The sequence below is a fragment of the Nyctereutes procyonoides genome, unplaced genomic scaffold, assembly GCF_905146905.1.
Source record: "Nyctereutes procyonoides isolate TBG_1078 unplaced genomic scaffold, NYPRO_anot_genome, whole genome shotgun sequence".
Classification (NCBI taxonomy): domain Eukaryota; kingdom Metazoa; phylum Chordata; class Mammalia; order Carnivora; family Canidae; genus Nyctereutes; species Nyctereutes procyonoides.
This window is the reverse complement of record NW_026575048.1, coordinates 20,357,573-20,376,893: the sequence shown is the minus strand read 5'-3', so window position 1 is coordinate 20,376,893 and position 19,321 is coordinate 20,357,573. Positions and strand designations below refer to the sequence as shown.

The following is a 19,321-nucleotide window of genomic DNA, read 5'->3' as shown; positions in this document are numbered from 1 at the left end:
AGAGCTTAGCAAGCACCTCTTGGCCGGAAGGCAGTGCAGAAGGTAGAGCAGCAAGGGGCGTGCGTCCCACGGAGGCTCCTCAGACCCTGGGCGGGGTGCGGTGGGCACAGATGCTCATGTTCATCACAGAGGGGGAGAGGCTGAGAGACACTGGTTTCACAGAGACAACACGGGGCAGCCCCAGAGCACACGCGGGTTGCTGCTGAACAGAGGAGCTTCCCAGGGATCAGCACTGTGGGCAGCGTGGCGGCTGCCTCTCAGTAGTGAGCAGCCACGGCCACCAGGGTCCAGGTGGAGGCTGGACGGCCGCCCAGCTGCCAGAAAGCCCTTGGGAGGGGCCTTGGGAGGAGACCAGGTGCCAGAGGGTCACACAAAGAGCCCAAACCTGGTGCTTAAGAAAGGGGTCCACACCCGGTTCCTGTACTCTCACTACTTTTGGAACCCAGGCTGTGACAGGGCATGTTGGGGGTCTTGAAGGGCCGAGGGCATGGGGTGCCCTAGGAGAGGCCCATTGCCTGACCGCACCCCCTCCCCACCCCCAGCCGGCCTGACACCGCCTTTGTCTGGTTCCTCAACCCCCTCAAATCCATCAAGTACCTCATCTGCACGCGGTACAAGTGGCTCATCATCAAGATCGTGCTGGCACTGCTGGGGCTGCTTATGCTCGCCCTCTTCCTCTACAGCCTCCCCGGCTACATGGTCAAGAAGCTCCTCGGGGCCTGAAGCCCCATGGCCTGGCTGCCGCTCCTCTCCTGGGCCTGGGCCTTTGTCCCTCCTCTCGTGTGGACTTTCCAGTCTCCCTGGGGAGCCTGGGAAGCCCAGTGTCCACCTTTGCAGCCTCAAGTCCCGGAAGCCTGCCTCCCGCTTGCTGGGCTGGCAACCCCATCCCTCTCCTCCTCCACCCCAAGCCTGTTGCTGGCCCTGTCCCACTCAGCTGGTCCCCGCCTGGTGGGTGAGAAGGGTGGGCAGGAGTGGGGGGGTCTGTCCCCTAAGCCACCCCAGATCCTCCCTTAGGCTTTCCCGTGGAGGAGTCAAGGTTTAATAGAATTAACTGAGAATCCTGTCATGGGCCAGTGCCCAGAGCTATAAAAAGAATGAATAAGCAAAAAGCATCACCCTCCCTCCTCAACAGAATCTTGTGAGGGCAGTCAGACCACCAGTCCTTATTCTGTAAATGAGGGTCAGATCCTTCCTGCTAAGTTGTGGAGGTGGCCGCTTCTGCCCTGCTGCCCTCCAGAGTGGCTCCTCCTCCTTCCCAAGGAGCCATCATGGTGGGTGCACAAGCCTCGGCCGTGCCCTGCCTGTGGGTTTTTATCGCTTCCCAGAGCTTCCTCTGCCTGGTCCAGTGCTCAGAAGCCTAGATGAGGAGCAGTGAGAGTGAAAACCCTGTGCCCACCCATCCTGCCAGGCCCTCATTTGAGGCCAGGCCAGGATGTGGTACTTGCAGTGAGAGCCTGGTTTCTGTTGTCTGTTGTTCCTTTCGTGAGTGGTGATTTTTCTCTTAATAAAATAAATTAAACACTAAGCTGACAAGTCTGCATTTGGCCAAGTTGGGGGACCAGTATAGGGGCCCAGAGTTTGTGAGCTCTCTGAGGTTGGCAAACTCATCACTAGCTGGACCCTTCTGGCTTTTCCCCTTTGAATAACCTCGTGGCCCAAGATTCAAGAAGGGCCTAAGGCATGGGGCCACTTGCTCAGGCTGACCACGAGAAGAGCCTTACACTAAACCAGGTGGAACCAGGGACCCCAGAAGCTTAACAAAAGGGTCCTGCAGGCCCAAGGACAGTCTGAAGGCTTAAGACCCTACAAGAGCCTAGAGCACTTGGGTGGCTCAGTTGGTTAAGTATCCAACTTTTTTTTTTTAAGATTTTATTTATTTATTCATAGAGACACAGCTAGAGAGAGAGAGGCAGAGACATAGGCAGAGGGAGAAGCAGGCACCATGCAGGGAACCCAATGTGGGACTCAATCCCAGGTCTCCAGGATCACGCCCTGGGCTGAAGATGGCACTAAACCACTAAGCCACCAGGGCTGCCCAGCATCCAACTCTTGATCTCAGCTCAGGTCTTGACCTCAAAGAGTCGTGAGTTCAAGCCCCACACTGAGCTCCACAATGGATGTGGAGCCTACTTAAAAAACAACAACAACAAAAAAGACCCTGCAAGAGCCCCAAAAGCTCCAGCCTCCGCTCACAGACTCCTCTCACAGCTAACTGCCCCCAAATGCAAGAGGGGAGTCCCATGCCACTGGCCAGGTCCAATCCCACAGTGACAGGACTATTGTCCTACCACAATCTGAGGTGGGGCCTCATGACATGAGGTGGGGTCATGGGCCAGCATTTCACTGGACCTGAGCTCTTTGAAGAGATTCAGCCACAACTTTTTAAAGACTTTAATCATGACTTCAGGATACAGGTCACCCCTCCTCTGGCCTTATTTTGACAGGCCTGATCATAGCAGCTCTGGGAAATCCAGAGTGGTCCCAGGCAGCTCCCTGGGTGACATGTGCCAGCTTCGGCTCTAGCACCAACACCAATGCCAGTGCCAGCATTCACCTTAACACAGCAGACTTTTGGGGCCCAGCTCTATTTTGTGGGTACTCGGAACACCTGAGTTGGTGGAACTTGCAGTTCGGAGTTTATCTGGAAGAGAAAAAGGAAAGGTCATTACATTTTCCTGGGGCCCTCCTTCTTCATGACCTCTGGGGGCAGGTGCACATGTTGGCTCTCCTAAGGGCTCTAAATCTCTGCAAGTATTTCTTCCCAAGGGCTTCCAGATGCTGGGGGAAAGCCCACAGTCTGCCTCCCTTTAGAAGAGAAGTCCTAAAGCTTTTCGTATGGCTTCTGCTCCAGCCAGCTAACTTTTGGTAATGTTCTAACCTTCTGCTCTGAGCCACTCTCTTAAATCCTCCCTCCCCCCTCACCTGTGCATCCCATCACCAGTCTAGCCCTCCCCCTTCCTCCTCCTCCCCCATCTTCTTGTACACAGCAGCATGGACGAAAGCACGGACCACATAGTCCTCTAATGTGTATCACAGGCCAACAGGCCATCACGACACCAAGGCTTACCACATCCTCTGCTCAGGTGTGGCCTGGGGCCTAAGACCATGGTGGGGCCACATTCTCAGTTCCTGGGTTTGTGGCTGGCCTCGGTCACCTCTCACACACACAGCTGGTGAGGAGAACCTACCCTCAGCCCAGTGTGTCAAGGCTGTCCTGGCCCAGGGCTTCAGCATCATGTGAAAGATTCTACACTAGCAGAGCAGAGCCACCAACTGTGTTATGAGTGGATTCTAATCTTTGGAGCAGAGGCAGTGAGATTTCCTCTCCTGCAGGCCATGGGAACAGTTGCCCCAACCACACTGGAGTGGGCAAGAATGGGGGCCAGCAAATATCTATCCCAGTTGGCGCCTCCTCTCACCGTGTTACATCCCAGGCCGGACAACGTGGGCCAGCAATATGGGAAGAGCCCAGGGCTCTGGGCATGTCACAGAGTCACCCAGTCTTGATTCTCCTTTTTGGGAGAATCATCTATGCCCTATCGACCTCACAGAGGGGTTGTTAAGACAAAGAAGAAAATTCATAAGGAAGGGTTCTGTGGGCTATGAAGCCATCGTGGGCTTTGGCACTGCTTCCAAGAATAGTCCAACAAGCAGCTTGTGCCAAAGACCATGGGCATGAAAGGGGCACTCTCACAGCCCAAACATCTCAGAGAAGGCTTTAGGATTGTCCATTCCCTTGCCCAATAATTCTGTCCCAACCTCAGGTATGACTGTTGATACTTTATGTCACACCCCAATGCTCCCTTGCTTCTGGTGAGGGAAGAGACTCATTTCCTAATATCAGCTCCAGCCCCACTGCCTCCCTTGGCCGCCTGCCTACCGTCCTTGGAGGGTCCGTCACCCACCTTGGATTCTAGATACTGTTGAAGCAGCATCTGGAGCTCTGTGTTCTGCTGCTCCAGAGAGTTGTTTTCTATCAGCAGCTTGGCCCTCTGGGTCAGGATGAGGCTTTGGGTGGAAAAATCAGTTAGAGGCTCATTGAATCCTGCATCCTCTGCCAAGGAGGGACCAGGATCTCTGTGTTTCTGGTCTGTTTAGAGGTGGAAGAGGATTCCAGAAGCCTGACCCCAGAGCAACCTCCCTGCCCAAAACAAACCAGGCTAGCAGGAACAGAATAGGAAGCCAGAGGACCAGCCACCCAACACCACATGCCCCTTCAACAGGACCTTTCCCTCCAAGGGCAGCTTTTCTCTCCAAGTCAGGGAGGTGGCAAACTGGCCACTGCAAGCAGAATCCTCCTCCACCAACTGCCTGGGCCCCTCCTTCTCCTGGGCTATGACATGCACACTCACTGATACTTCTCCAAAGCTGTGTACAGAGCGTCCCAGAGGTTCTGCGTGGTATCAGGGATAACTGTGGTCAGGGCCTCCCAATACTCAGAGTCCTTGGAGTCATCTCGCACATGCTTCAACTTCACTGGCGCCTGGGAGTCCCTGAAGGTTAAGAGCAACAGTATCATCATCACCACCTGGCACCCCCCCAGGCCCCCACGCGGGGCCAGTCACAGTGCCTGTCCCTCACAGACTCTGCTTGTCCACCAGTCACCTTCCCACTCAGTTTCGTGAGTCTATCGGCTTATGGCCGATTCTCAGAAAGTGCACATGACTTCCCTCAGCATTCCTGACTGCTGGTGCCATTGTCGCCTTTGTCATCCCCTTTCTCTCAGTCAGTTTACCTCACTGACTTTATATCCCGCTACTATGCCCAGTTCTTTCACTAATGCATCCAAAACACCTCTCAGAATTCGGTGTCCCCTCAAGGATAGCCTTGATCCAGGATATCATCAACTCCACCAGGACAAACCTTTCAGCTGCTCTCCTGTATCTGGCATCACCGTCCCCTCCCCACCACCAAAGGGATCTTTGCGAAATGCAAGCCCAACCATGGCGCCTCCACTGCTTAAGACCATGCTCTGGCTCCGGGCCACTAAAGGACAAAGACAAAGATCTTGGGCATGGCGAGCAAGGCTCTCCAAGATCTTGCCTGGCTCCCCTGCCCACTGGTCTCACTTCCCAGGGAAGACCCTGACAATAGCCACACCTCTCTGCCACGATTCTGGAATATACCAGGCCTTTCCCCATACTGTGACACCCTGAAATGCCCTTTCCCCCCGCTTAATCCACCCAGGAAAACCCAGGTTGGGTGCCTAAACCCCTCTCGGACATGCCAGATGGGGAAGCCACTGCCTCTCCCAAGTGATGTGACACCTTGTTATGCTCTGCCCATTGTTCTGATAACCAGGCGCTCCCTCCACAGGGCCCACACCCAGCAGACCCCAGTGACTGTTGAATGAATGATGAATGAGAAAATGCAAATCACTTCTACGCCTATTTCTTTCCTTCATGTCTACTTGTCCCCCGATTCCTCCAGCCCTCCCGAGGACCATCCTCTCCTCCCCACCCAGGTTCCTGTCCTGCAACCTCCACACTCAGACTATAGCATCTGCATGGCCTCTGCCCAGCCCGCTTCAAGCAAGCCCTCCAGCACCACACCTGGGCTTCTTCAGACCCATGACAAAGGCCTCCAGGATCTTGAGGACATCGTTGGGGTGGATGAGCTTGGGAGAAGGGGGGTGCTCCTTCTCTTCCGCCTCCCCTTCCCCAAGGCTTTCCTCCTTCTGTTCCTCAAGGTCTCTCTTCTCTCCTGGCTCCAGTGCCGACATCAGGCTTGTTTGCTCCTGTGGGGGTGACAGATGCCAAGGTAAACCAATGTCATCAGTTTCTTACGTATCCTTCCAAAGAAATACTATGTCCCTACAAGCAACGCCTTCCCTCCCGTTGTCACAGGAATGATGCTCTATGACACACACAGTGCTGCACTTTACATGTTTCACAATAAACCTTAGGGATGTTTTCACATAAATACGTAAAGAACTTTTTTGTTCTTTTTTTTTACCGGTGCATAGTATTCCACTATGTAGATTCACCACAGCTCCTAAGAGCAGGAGGTTTGGCTTGTTCCCTTGAACAATGAATTCTTTCACGATGGAATTGTAGATTGTTTTCAATCTTCTCCCACTTCTAGCAATGCTGCAACCAATGAGCTACAATAAACACATCCTTTCAAATGTATTGAGACATAGCTGCAGAGTGAAATCCTAGGAGAACTGCAGGGTATAGAGTACGTGGTGCTGTCATCCATAGGGACACTGCAACAATTGGCTCTCACAGCAGCAACTTAGGAGCCTGTCTGGTTCCCACGCTTCGGCCAATCACTATGTGCTATCAACTCGCACAGTCTTGCCAATGTGACAGTTGCACATGGAATTTGGACAGTGTTAATTTGCACTTCTCTTATTAAAAGAAGCCTGGTTATCTTTTCATACGTTTAAAAGTTATTCATACTGCCTCTTGTAGGAGATTTTTGTTTGTATTCCTTGTCCAAGTTGTTGGTCTTTTTCTTATTGGTTTATATGAGTTCTTTGTAGATTAAAGAAATAGGCCTTTAACTGTGGTATGAATTTAAGACGTTTCCTCTCCCAGTTGTCATCTGTATCTTAACTTTGCTTATAGTGATTTTTGCCTCACAAGGTTTATTTGTTTGGTTTTTAATGTAGTCAAATAGATCCTATTTTTCCCCTTTACGGCTTCTGGGTTTTATTCACCCAGCCAGTTCTTTTTGGAAGCATATCAGGATACTCTCCCTGGAGCCAGCAATGCTGAACATATTTTTTAATCCAAGTTTTTAATTTTTGAATTAAAACTTTATAAAATTGTTAACATGATATCTTCTTCAGAATAGTTCATTACAATCAAGATAGGTATTGCAGATGGGTCCTGCTTGGCAGGAAAGTGGTAAGGATCAAAATATTCAGAACGTGGTGGGCCCAGGACTCCTAGGGGCTGAGATCAGGCTTTGAGGAAGGGCCCAGGAAAAGATGCCTCGGGGTCTTAGTATGAGAACAGCCTCTCCTCCCCAACCTTTCTTCCCCTTGCAAATAGAAAAAGTAACAATAAAATAGGAAATGCTAAGTTCACTTTCTTTGACATAAAACCCTCACTATTTCTCCAGAAGTATTATGCAAAGGCAGCAATGCCCTCTGGGGGCTTTCAGAATTTCAAATGCTCTCTTTTTTATTGCACTGCACATTACCTGACTGGAGGGTGAATGATAAACTCGGTATCTGAGGAAGAAGTTCACCAGTTTATATAAGTCGTCCTCACTTTCAATTCCAAGGGCCTAGGGGAAAATAGGAGAATTGCTCAAACATCACAGACTTCTTCCGAGAGTTAAGAGACCCTCACCTCCTAAGAGCAGGAGGTTGGCTTGTTCCCCTGAACATCCCCAGCACCTGCCATGGCCCAGAGTGAGGCCGCTCAACACCTGGGAAGTGCAGTGAGATCATATCCTAGCAGAGAAACAATGCTTGGAGTCAGGAACAGCTCCACACAGGTCTGGTGGTATGGGAATGCTAGAATAGGCTGGACATACATCCAGGTTTCAGGGTGTCGGGAAGAATCTAGAGTCTGAGAGCTGGGCCATGAGAGAGAAGCTGGTAGAGGAAGGGTCAGGGCTGGGAGACAGCTAAACGACTCTGTGGCCAATTTGTGACATGGAGAACAAGGTGACAGAGAACCCAGGGAAACCGGGAAGACCTACATCTACTCCCAGGGCCAAGGCAATGTTGGAAAAACAGAGGAGGCTGGCTTAGAATGAGGCTAACTCAGCCCAGTGGGACTCACTGAGAAGATGGCATCCAACTTCAGCAGATAGCATTCATTCTTCTCCAGGGGAAGGAGAAGGCTCAGCAGCTTGCTCTCTATGAGGAAACCCTGAGAAGGAAGATGACAGAGACAGGTTTCGAAACGAGTGCTGGGTCTGCAGCCTACCTCTGTCTAACTAGCCCGCGATGACCCTGCGGAGCAGGACCCCACAAAGCAGAGACTTTCAGCAGCAGGGCCTCCAGAGGAAGTCCTTCCTGGGATGCCCAAGAGCCCTTCCTGGGGATAAAGCCAATGTTCGTCATGGATTTAGTTTCCCTACCTCCGAAAGGTGCTGGCTCACCTCACCCACAAGCCACTGGGTAAACACCTGAGTTCCCCAGAGCAGCCCAGATCCGATTCAGTCACAGATCGCTGCCTGTGCAATGTAATTTCACTCATAGGCTAGCCCTCAAATATCATCAAACAGGGCAGCAGGCACTGAGTTGGGAGGGAGGCGTGGAGGGTGAGGGACACACCATATCACAACACAGTGCGCATGGGGGGCAGATGGGAAGACTGAGTGCCCGACACCCACTCCAAGCTGGGAACTCCTGGGGGAGGTCAGCATGGAGGGGTGGCCACTGGCAGCAAGCCTGCAAATAGAGAGAGGAACACCTGCCTGCTGCCTCTCTCAGCAGGAGCTGCCCTCAGGGGCAAGAGCCAGCTCTTGGCCAAAGAAAACTCTCAAAGGGGTGAGGGGCTGCCAGCCCTTGCTGCACCTCCTCTACATATCTCAGAAACGCAGGATCTAAGTAAACATCAATTGTGTTCCTATAACACCCCAACTCCCAGCTGAGCCAGCTCCAATGCCTTTACACTAAATCTAGTGGGTTTTGCTAATATACAGTACAGATACCCAAAGCCTCACACCCCCAGAGTAATCACAGATTGAGCTCCCAGAATAAGGCCATGTCAGCTGTGGCCACACTACTGGGCAGGTGGGTTCACAGAGGTGAGACTGGCACCTCTTCTCTTGCAGAATGGGCTTCTTTAAAAACTAATAATAATTAGCAGGATCCCGTGGGCCAATTTGGCCCACACCTTGCTGACCCACTAAGGGATGACCCATTTGCCAGCTGTGGGCTGCTCTGAGGCAGGGTCTCTCTGTGAGGGAACCCTGCTCTGCTGCTGAATGCCTGGGCACTCCTGCCTCCAGGCCACATCTGGCCTGGCCAGACATAGCAGCAGCAGCAGCACACAAGAAGCAAGGACAGAGAGTTTGCAAAGCCACCAGCCAGAAGTCCCCCTGGCACAGCCCCACTTAGCTGGCCTCACCGACTCGTCACACAGGAGCATCAGGATCTTTCTGGTAGTTTTTGCGGAAATTTGCTTCGGTAGGTCAAGGTAAGACTCTGCTTCTGAGGCAGCCTCCTCTGTCCCTTCCTCTTCTGCAGACAGGGCAAAGAAAAGAGAGAGTGGGAGGGAAAAAGAAAATTATTGCTTGGCTCTGTTGACTTTGAGCAACAGTCAAAGGGCTTTCCTTGAGAAAATTTACTTCTTAAAATGCCTCCTTAAGGCCCTATGGAGTCTCCTCAGCTGAAGAAAGCCAAGTACGTGGGGAAAACAGGGAGGCTGGGGGTCGCTGGAGAGGAGGATGAGAAATCTGCCATTCTAGGATATTTCGCTGGTCAAAATTTCATCTCGTTGCCAACAACACACTCAAAATCCAGCCATGGCCAGGAAGTGGAAGGGAGAGGATGAACCTATTTATTCTCACTTTAGAAAAATCTAGCACATCTAGCTACATGCTTTCTAAACCACCAGTAGATCAGAAGCAGCCAACTAAACTGTGTACCAAGTGGTAGCCTCACTTCTCAGCAAGAGCTGTTGACTAATAGCAGAGCTGAACATTTTCTTGACTAAAATTAGAAATTTAAAGATGTGGGGATCCCTGGGTGGCTCAGCGGTTTAACGCCTGCCTTCAGCCCAGGGTGTGATCCTGGGGTCTGGGATCGAGTCCCACATCAGGCTCCCTGCATGGAGCCTGCTTCTCCCTCTGCCTGTGTCCCTGCCTCTCTCTCTCTCATGAATAAATAAATAAATAAAATATTTAAAAAAAAAGAAATTTAAAGATGTTTTATACTATACATTTCCTCATCTGAAAATAGTTATAAAAATCATTGTACTACCAGGTTTTACTAGTTGTTCAAAAGATAAAATGAGATCATATAAATGAAGATATTTTGAAAAGTACAAGATACCATCCTGCTGGTGGAAATGCAAAATGGTCCCATCCTTATGGAGCAATATCCAGCAAAATTACAGAGGCATTTACCCTTTGATCCACCAGTCCTACTTTTAAGGGTCTATCCCAACAATTCGCTAGGAAAAATATACAAACACGAATGCGTAGAGCTATTTATTGCAGCAATGTTTGTAATAGCAAAAACAAACAAACAAAAACCTGGAAATATCCCAAGTAGCCACCAACAAACACTATCCGAAAATGTTGTAGCATGGCCACACAACAGAATGCCAAATAAAAATAGCATGAAGAATATTCCTTCTCACTGCTATAGACTGATCTCCAGGATACTTTGTAAGTGAAAAAAAAACAAGATGGAGAAAAGCATATGCTCTCATTTTAAAAGGAGGTCTATATATACAAATATATACACACATTTGTTTTTAAAAGCAATGGAAAGATAAACTATACATTATTAAATAGTTACCTATAGGAGAGGGATAAAATAGAATGGAGAGGATAAGACTACACTTCCACCAATATACCTTGTTTTGTACATTTGGCTTTGGAAACGTAATTATTTTACATAACTATAAAACAAAATTAAATTGTAAAAATCAATGCCTAACAATCAAAAGTAAAACAAAAAGATCTAAATATGTATTCAGTTGGTGACATAACCAAATAGAAACTATTCTCTTTTTTTTTTCAAAGATTTTATTTATTTATTCATGAGAAACACAGAGAGGCAGAGACAAAGGCAGAGGGAGAAGCAGGCTCCCTGTGGGGAGCTCAATGTGGGACTCAATCCCAGGACCCCTGAGCCAAAGGCAGACACTCAACCACTGAGCCATTCAGATGCCCCAAATAGAAACTTTTCCAAGTGACTTTAAAAGACACCAATCTGGGGAAGCCTAGGTGACTCAGTTGGCTAAGCATCTGACTCTTGGTTTCAACACAGGTCATGATCTCAGGGTCATGAGATGGAGCCCCAAGCCCTGCGTCCAGCTCTGTGCTTAGCACAGGGTCTGCTTGTCCCTCCCCTTCTGCTCCTCCTCTGGCGTACTCTCTTCCCCTCTCTCTCTCAAATAAATAAATAAAATCCATAAATAAATGAATGAATGAATGAATGAATGAATGAATGACAGCAATCTGTGTGTACATCCCTAGTGGAATGTACCCTAAGAGTAAAATGAACTTCAGAAAGGTTTAAACATTTGTTAGTAATCATTTATTAATAACAGGTTGATATTTTATTCTGCAACTGTTCTGTGGTTCTGGGAAAAGCAATGAATAATTATCTCGAAATGCACCAAGATTTTCAAGTTAGGAGAGAGGAGATATACTTTGATAAGGTTAAGTAAAACCTCTGGCATTCTGATGATTAGGAAGTGTTAGGATAAACACATGATTTATTTTTTCATGAAAATGTAATTCAAAAAAAAAAACAAAAAAAAAAAAAGAAAATGTACTTCTACACACTATACTCATCCACTAGGAAGGCCTAGAAACTGACCCATCCCCAACAATGAGCACTCCAGCTCCCAGACGATGGTTTCAAAATACCATTCATTATTTAAAAGGACTAGGTTTTCTTGACCTTGAGAAATGGCTGATTACAGACTTGAAGCAGGAAACATATAAGATTGGAACATCTGTTCATTCTGGAAACCCAGGAAACTATCAGCAACGACTAAGGTTGTGTCGAAAGGACCCAGAAGCCAACATGAAGAGACTCTCATTGGCCAAAAATGGGACAATTAGAGTATCAGTAAGGTTAATAAGTGCAGTAAACTGAAACACATCAAACTTGTTTAAATCCAATGTGTTCATAATGATATTTTTAAAAGACTGATTGATTGATTTGAAAGAGGTGGGGGTGGATGCAGGGAGAGACTCAAGCAGATTCCGTGCTGAGCACAGAGCTCCATGCAGGGCTCGATCTCACAACACTGAGATGACAACCTGAGCCGAAACCAAGAGACGGATGCTTAACCAACTGCATCACTGATGTGCCCCATGATATTTGTTTTATAAAATGTCACTAGTCACCTTTAGAAGATGCTAGAGACCAGCCCATTTATTTTGATAACTAGTAAATAGAGAAAGAACAGCATCTATCCTGTTTTTCCTACATGAAGTGTGTCTCAGGGTAACAAATAGCTGATGAGGGGGAATATTCTCTTTTCAGAAGTGTTCCAGCTAATAAATGAAGACATGTGATAGAATTTAGAATATCACCATTTTGCAACCCCTAAGGCAATTAATGGATCTTAAACAATGACTACCAGTGGTTGCTAACCTCACAAAAAGAGAGACAACCAACCTGACATTAGTTTATCCCAATGGAGGTACACAACAATGTACTTAGTGAAACTAAACTGAACCAGAATTTGATCAAGTTTCTAGATCAAACTACCAGATTATAATACAGGGAAGAGGATAAAGCTATAAATTATATTAGAGAGTTAAAAGCCATGCTATGGACCTCCCAGCTACCAGACTTCTTCCACCTTCTCTGGACTTCAGTTTGCTCATCTTTGAAATGAATGGGTTGCCACAGTGGTCTTACAGGCCCCCAGCCCCCAGGTCTAGGACATCATTTCAGTCACCTGTTTGCATCAGCACCTCTTCTAATATTTGTGTGGCAGACTTCTGCTGCTGTTGAGATATAGGTCCCACATTCCTCAGGAACCAGAAATCAGGCGCCGTCCATGGGAGTCCCAGATGATGGGTATGGATGATCCTGTCTACATCAAAGGCTCTACTTATCAGATCCTTTGCCTCCTCTTCATTCATCAGCCAAATCTCCCGAAACTGCTTGTCATCGATAAGAGCAAAATGCCTGTGATGGAGAGTTGCTCAGCATGGCCAGGGTACCCTGGGGGCCTGGCCAGGGTCCCCTCCATTAGCAGTAGGGCAAGAACTGAGGTGGAGCTGTGGTGCATCCCGGGTCTGGCCTCCAGGCCTCACCTGTGACAGGCTGAAGGCCATCCCCACACGTCTCAAGAAAAGGCAGATGACATGCAAGTAAAGGGGCGGAGAAGACAGCACAAAGGACTCTTAGTGTCTGGGCCCACCTCTATTTAGGGCAAGACCCTTGGGACCCAGGTCCCTAAAATACCTCATGGCTTTCTGTAGCTCCTTGAATTGCATCACAAGGCGTTTGTAGTCAGAGGTTAGTGACTGGTTCTCCTCCTGGAACTGCTTGATCTGTTTGGCATATTTTGATCTCAGATTGTTAAGGGTATCATGTAGACTGTGGAGCAGAGGGGGAAAGAGTTCTTCTGTCACTGAATAGAAGCTGTGGTGTATGTTCCTCTCAAGTACTTCACACCATTCTACAGAACGGTGGGTCAGATTTGTGCAGTTGCAGAAAACCCTCCCATTTATTTCCAAAACCAGGCTGCTCCAATTGTGATGGAGAGGAAAGGAAGGCCACGGGAGGTAAGGGTGTCGTCCAGAACTAAACTCATTTACAAGAGTCCAGAAGCCCTGAACCACAGGAAAGGCCATCTCCTCCTCAGGAGCATGACTAAATCTCCCTCAACACACCATCTGTGAGCGTGTCCCTACTGAGTGCCACCTCACATATTTAAAGAGCGAATCTCAACTATCTCACTGATGTGAACTGGATGTTCATTTCACTTCTAATACAAGGAAAATAGAAAGGAAAAAATGAAAACTTGACCCCACAAGTCTATGATATATACTGTTCGGGAGTCCGATAGCTCATTCATTCATTCCCTCATTCATCAAACATGGAAGGTCTCTTGTGTGTCAGGGCTATGTTTGAATACAGAGATGAAAACAAGGATATGTTCCAACACAAGGCACTATCAGTCCAGCCAGAGGCAAAGATTCACGCTCAGTAGAGCATGAAAGCGCTGTGGGGGCAGTTCACATAGGAGTCCAGAGGTGAGGCATGGAACTTACCGTGGCCTGCAGGTGGGGGGAGTGGCTGAAAGTTTCAGCACAGTGAGGGGCAGTGATAGCCTGGCCAATGGCTCTGTGAGTCTAGGCATGTCACAGCTCCACATCTCACTGTCCTGGGAGCTCTGTGCATGGAAACTTGTCTCACGAAAATGCATGGCAGGCACGGCTATTAGACCCACAACCATACTTCAGAGTTCAAACCAGTGAAGAGGCGTCTTATGTCAGTGCCTCCTTTACATAGGAATGGAGAGTCTGAAGGCCTACATACTGTCCATTTAAAAATTCTAAAGATAAAATTTTCCCTTTCAAGCATTATTCTGAAATAAGCATAAGGTCCCTAAACACACAAACATCCATCCTTTGTGTTTTCAGCCTCAATAAAATGCAAAAATCATTTAACTTAGACTCTGATAAAAAGCAATATCTAATTCATTTTCTTAACTACAGCATTCTAGGACATTTTCCACATATAGATGTAAAAAATTTTATTAAGTAGCCATCCCAAAGTATTTTTCCCAGCATCCCTTAGTAAAGAGGTTTCTATGTGTCATCTAACCACAGAAGCTAATAAAAAAATAATAATAAACTCCAGGCACACGCTGCAGGTCTAGGCAAGGTAGCAAGATAGGGGGTGGACAGGAAGAGATGGTTGCAAGGGGAGGCTCGACAAAACATCATGTCCTTGTTGACTGGCTGGAAACTAGAGATGGAGGGGACAGAGGTGGAGGATGGGAAAACTGGGAGGGTAGGCAAGCCTGGTTTCAAAACTTGTCCACTGGCAATGACAGGGACTCTATAAGCTGAAATGTCTTTTGGCAGTCCCAGATAAAATGAGGAGGTGAGGTTGGGATCAGGGATTTGCAGCTGGGAGTCATCGAGAAAGAGGTCAGGGGTGCCTGGGTGGCTCAGCTGGTTAAGCCTCTGCCTTCGGCTCAGGTCGTGATCCCAGGGTCCTAGGATTGAGCACCATGTTGGGCTCCCAGCTCAATGGAGAATCTGCTTCTCCCTTACCCTCTCCCTCTGCCTCTACCCCTCCCCATTCCCCCGCTCATGCTCTCTCTTTCTCAAATAAATAAATAAATAAATAAATAAATATAATCTTAAAAAAAAAGCAGTTATATGCAAAGCCATGAGACTGGTATAGATGGTGGATGGGATAAAAATATAAAGGAGTAAGGCGCTTTCTAGAATATAGAATCAGGTAAGAGAAAGCAGAACCACCAAAGGAAACCAATTAGCAATGCATTGAAAGAAGAGCAAATATTTCAGTCATAAAAGTCCAAGGAAAAATATTCTGAGATTCGGTGCCAGTAACCACAGGATGAGGCCTGAGGAAGAGCTGTGGTATGTGGCTAGAAGGATATCACTGGTCACCTCCATAGGGAAGTGGTTGTCCAATTTCGGGGTCAGGGGTCAAATTATGAGCACTGGAGGTGAGGGACCAGCCAGTAGGGAGAGGAAAAGGGCCAGATAAGCAAGGAGAGAGAGAGCCCTCACATAGGAGCAGCAGGGTCGACTGAGGGCTTTTCAGGGTAAGGGAAACTGTGCATGCGTGAAGTCAGAGGGGAGCCCCAGGGAAGGGATGATAGGGATGATGCCACTCACCTTCCTGCCCCTGGGATCAAACCCAAGGTCAGTCTCACGTACCTCTGCCCACTGCTGGTCCTACCACCCTCCTCTCTCTCACAGTGCAGTCCCTGTCAGCAAATGAGGAACCTTCGGCTTCCTGCTTCCTCGCCTTCAGACCAGCCCTTCACTCCTGGCTCTGGCACCCTGGAGTCCTAACTCTTTTTTACCGATTCATATCCCTCCTCCACTTCATTATTTCACTTCCTCAGGAAACCTTCTCAGAGAACTCCTTCTCACTGACAGCACAGATTTGTGGTTTTGTGGTTGTCGTAGATGGGTGAAGAGAGGGAGCGAGAGAAAGGAGAGATCCAGAGAGATACACGCCAAACAATCTCTGGTGGTAGGAATATGCTGTTTTTATGTTTCTATCTTACTTCCAGTTGTACTTCCTACTTCTCAAAAATGCTCACATACTGTTTCTGTAATCACAAGCTGAGAATTTATTCTACAGACGGCCCCGCGCCTGTGCAAAGTGAGACACTTGGCATGAGTACCTACATTGGCATCATTTGCAACAGCAAAAGATTAGAAGCGATCTAAATGCCCAACCACAGGGAAATCATGTGAGAGCTCTTTATGAACCGATATGGAAACATTCAAGACACAGGACAGTGTGTATAGAATGCTGTCATTTAGTCTAAAAAGAGAGGGGAGTGGGGACAGTATTTATTCATGTTTGCTTGTAATGTGGTTAAAGAAATTCAAGAAGAAGCAAAAGAAATGAACAATTATTACAGAGGTGGAAAAGAGGAACCATGCAAAATAGGGGGTGGGAGACAGACTTTTTGTTGTACATTCTTTGGGGGCGGGAAAAGGATTATCTTTTCTAAAAAAACTCTTTTAAGAAGACTTTTTTAACAGCTTGCACTCCTCCAGAAGGGGAGAGTTCATCCCCACCCCCATTTTCAGCATGGAAGGGCTGATGTTCTGTGTGCCCGCTTACCGATTTATCTTCCTCTTCTGCTGAGATTTGATCACTGTGCTCTCTTCATCCCTCTTCTTCAGCACCTGGAAGTTGTACTCCAACTTCTCTTGGTTTAGCTGGTAAGTTGCTTTCATCTGCTGGAGCTGCTGCTCAAGAATCTAAAGTTTAATAACAATAATAATAATAATAATAATAATAATAATACTCACAGGCCTGGTATCCTTAGTTGTGCCTGAGCGTCCCTGATTCTTCCTACTGGCATCAGTTGTATCAGAGGAATCAGAGGCACAAGTGCCTCCACCTGAATTCTTAGAAAATCTGTCATCAGAGGCAAATGAAAGACAACAAGAAAAAATATCCACCGTTCAACTGCAAGCTTAAAGCCAATGTCCCTGAGGCACCTGGGTGGCTCAGTGGTTGAGCATCTACTTTTGGCTCAGGTGTGGTCCCAGGGTCCTGGGATTGTAGGAAATGTGAAAAGTACAGTAAAGGAGAAAAGAGGAGAAGACATAGAAAGGGCAAGAAGAATTATTTAAACTCCACCTCCAAGAGGCATTTTCTGTCAACATATTGGCATGTTTCCTTCCAGTGTTCTTTACATACTGAGATCAAACCATAGCTACAATTTTATATTCCACTTTTCTCCCTTAATATTATAACAAAAAATATTATAACAAGAATTTTCCACATTAGCTCTATCAATGTAATTTTAATGGTGTATAATACTTTTACATATAATAACTTATCATATATGAAATACTTATCATCCACCATACTATTTTATCATTTCCCTACCATTGTACATCTAGATTGTTTTGAGAATTCTCAATATCAGAAAACAGACGCTGGGAACAATCCTACATAAAACTTCCTGGGTATTTTTATTTCCTAAAGGTAGATTCTCAGAAGTAGACCAGGGACCTCCTTTTTCTCATAGCTTTGCAATAAGCCCCTATTACTAAGACAGCATTTCCCAAACCTGTCTGGCCACAGAACAGGTTTTATATTTATAACAAAGTGAGAGCACGTGAGTTACAAATGCAAGCCCTGGCACATGTTCATGCAAATTTCATTCTTGAAGGCAGATTATTATATAACACTAACTATGGAAATAGACTCTCTATTTTTCCTACATAATCACATCTTGAAAGGGGGAAAAAAAATCAGTGACTCACTTTGTTAGTTTTGTGAAACCACCACTAGTACCTCACCTAGTTGAACACAGTTTGCAAAACTCAACTAATTAGGCCGTGTCTTTTTCTTTGGGACCTGAAAGAACTCACATCTGAGCTGATTTTATATGCAAAACAACAAACAAAGAAACTCTGTCACCTGGCTCTTCGCATTTGCATTTCTTTGCCTGTGCTTGTGGTTAATTATTTATTAACTGATTTTATTTTCTCTTGTGGAATGCACCTGCTCCTACTCTTTGCTAAAATAGGTTCCTAGGAGACTGACACATGGAAGGACTAGCAATGCAACGTGCACTGTGGGCTCACCATCTCTATGGGATCACGGATCAGCCACTCCATCACCTCAGCTCTGATCCAAGAACCACCCCCCGCTGCCTCCGCAGTCACGATGCCACTAGGGATTTATTGGCAGCGCTGACAATGAAATTGCAGAACTAATAGTCTGCAGCAGACAGCTGCATGAATTATGTGATTCGTTATTTGTTGTCAACACCTTCTGCTCCAGATAATTTGGGGAATGGTGACTCTATTGTTAACTATTTCAGGGTTAAGTCTCAACAGACAACTGTCCTTGGTTGTCATACACTGAAGGTAGTTTTTTAAATTTTTTTTTTTTTTTTAGAATATTATCCTTGTGGATGGCTGACATATTCCATTTACTTTATTTTATTTTTATTTTTAATTTTTATTTATTTATGATAGTCACATTGAATGAGAGAGAGAGAGGCAGAGACACAGGCAGAGGGAGAAGCAGGCTCCATGCACCGGGAGCCCGATGTGGGATTCGATCCCGGGTCTCCAGGATCACGCCCTGGGCCAAAGGCAGGCGCCAAACCGCTGCGCCACCCAGGGATCCCAGTTTTTTAAATTTTAAGATTGTAATGGATTTTGTTAACCGTCTGTGCTTATTCTTCAATTTTCCAAAGATATTTTTGTGAAGTTGTACTTTACGTTCCCAAGATTCATGGTAAAACATCATGTTTGGGTTTTGTGAATAATTTATAAAGATTACAATCTATCTTGCCTCCGATGTTATGGTTACTGTAGGTGTTGATCACACCTTCCTGTTTTTCCTGCATCAGTACAAGCCTCTCCATGCTACCTGCCCACATGCTCCAGAAAACCAGTTGCCATCATCCCCCAGACAGAAAGGAAAATTAAAACAGCCTTTCCCCTGGCCCTGTGGGCTGACCTCAGAGATCCCACCAGGCCTTTTCACGGCCACTCTCAAGAACTGTATCTTGTTTATCTTTGTGTTTTACACAATGTAAGTTTGCAATACTTGTTAAATAAGTAACTTGGTTTTGATTTTTTGTGATTAATATTCTGGTAGTAAAGGTAACAGTCCCTAAAAGTTGAGCTAAACCATTTTACAACTTTAAAAGCACAAGTAGGACCTAAAATAAAAACACTGGCTTCCTGCATCAAGAACTAAGTGTTTCTAGTAGTTTTATTTTGGGGTGGTGGGCCGGTGTGGCTAAATCCTTCTCGAATGCCTAACGTTTACAGGCTTCTTTTTGCTCGTTAATAATGTCACCTTACTGGCAGTAAGCACTTGGAAAGTATGCATTCTTTTCCACTTTTTATACTTTACCCATCAAACCAAATCTATGTGTATTGGATCCTTCATATTTTTGTGGTTTGGAAAAATTTTAGTTGCATGTTTTAGAACTGATACAGTGCTATGAAT

At 46.7% G+C, this 19,321-nt stretch overlaps 2 protein-coding genes across 6 annotated transcripts in view; one reads left to right on the top strand and one right to left on the bottom strand.

Annotated features, from left to right (window-relative positions):
- Positions 1–1,525, top strand: part of OTOF (otoferlin) — a 95,002-nt gene extending 93,477 nt beyond the window's left edge. For 3 of the 5 annotated variants that reach the window (XM_055327429.1, XM_055327433.1, XM_055327434.1), the window contains one exon: positions 543–655. Coding sequence is in view for 2 of the 5 variants with exons in the window: in XM_055327431.1 (XP_055183406.1) it covers positions 543–723 (181 nt within the window). In the remaining 3 variants the exon portion in view is untranslated. Of the gene's footprint in view, positions 1–542 lie in introns of all 5 variants that reach the window. The other 2 variants (XM_055327431.1, XM_055327432.1) reach the window with 1 other exon arrangement.
- An 851-nt stretch (positions 1,526–2,376) lies between these two features.
- DRC1 (dynein regulatory complex subunit 1) overlaps positions 2,377–19,321 on the bottom strand; it is a 38,699-nt gene continuing 21,754 nt past the window's right edge. The window contains exons 8-17 of the mRNA XM_055327435.1: positions 16,457–16,596; positions 13,073–13,207; positions 12,561–12,793; positions 9,039–9,151; positions 7,743–7,832; positions 7,153–7,239; positions 5,553–5,737; positions 4,353–4,493; positions 3,906–4,008; positions 2,377–2,641 (exon numbers count right to left, since the gene is read on the bottom strand). Of these exons, the coding sequence (XP_055183410.1) occupies positions 2,585–2,641; positions 3,906–4,008; positions 4,353–4,493; positions 5,553–5,737; positions 7,153–7,239; positions 7,743–7,832; positions 9,039–9,151; positions 12,561–12,793; positions 13,073–13,207; positions 16,457–16,596 (1,284 nt within the window). The 3' untranslated portion in view covers positions 2,377–2,584. The remainder of the gene's footprint in view (positions 2,642–3,905; positions 4,009–4,352; positions 4,494–5,552; positions 5,738–7,152; positions 7,240–7,742; positions 7,833–9,038; positions 9,152–12,560; positions 12,794–13,072; positions 13,208–16,456; positions 16,597–19,321) is intronic.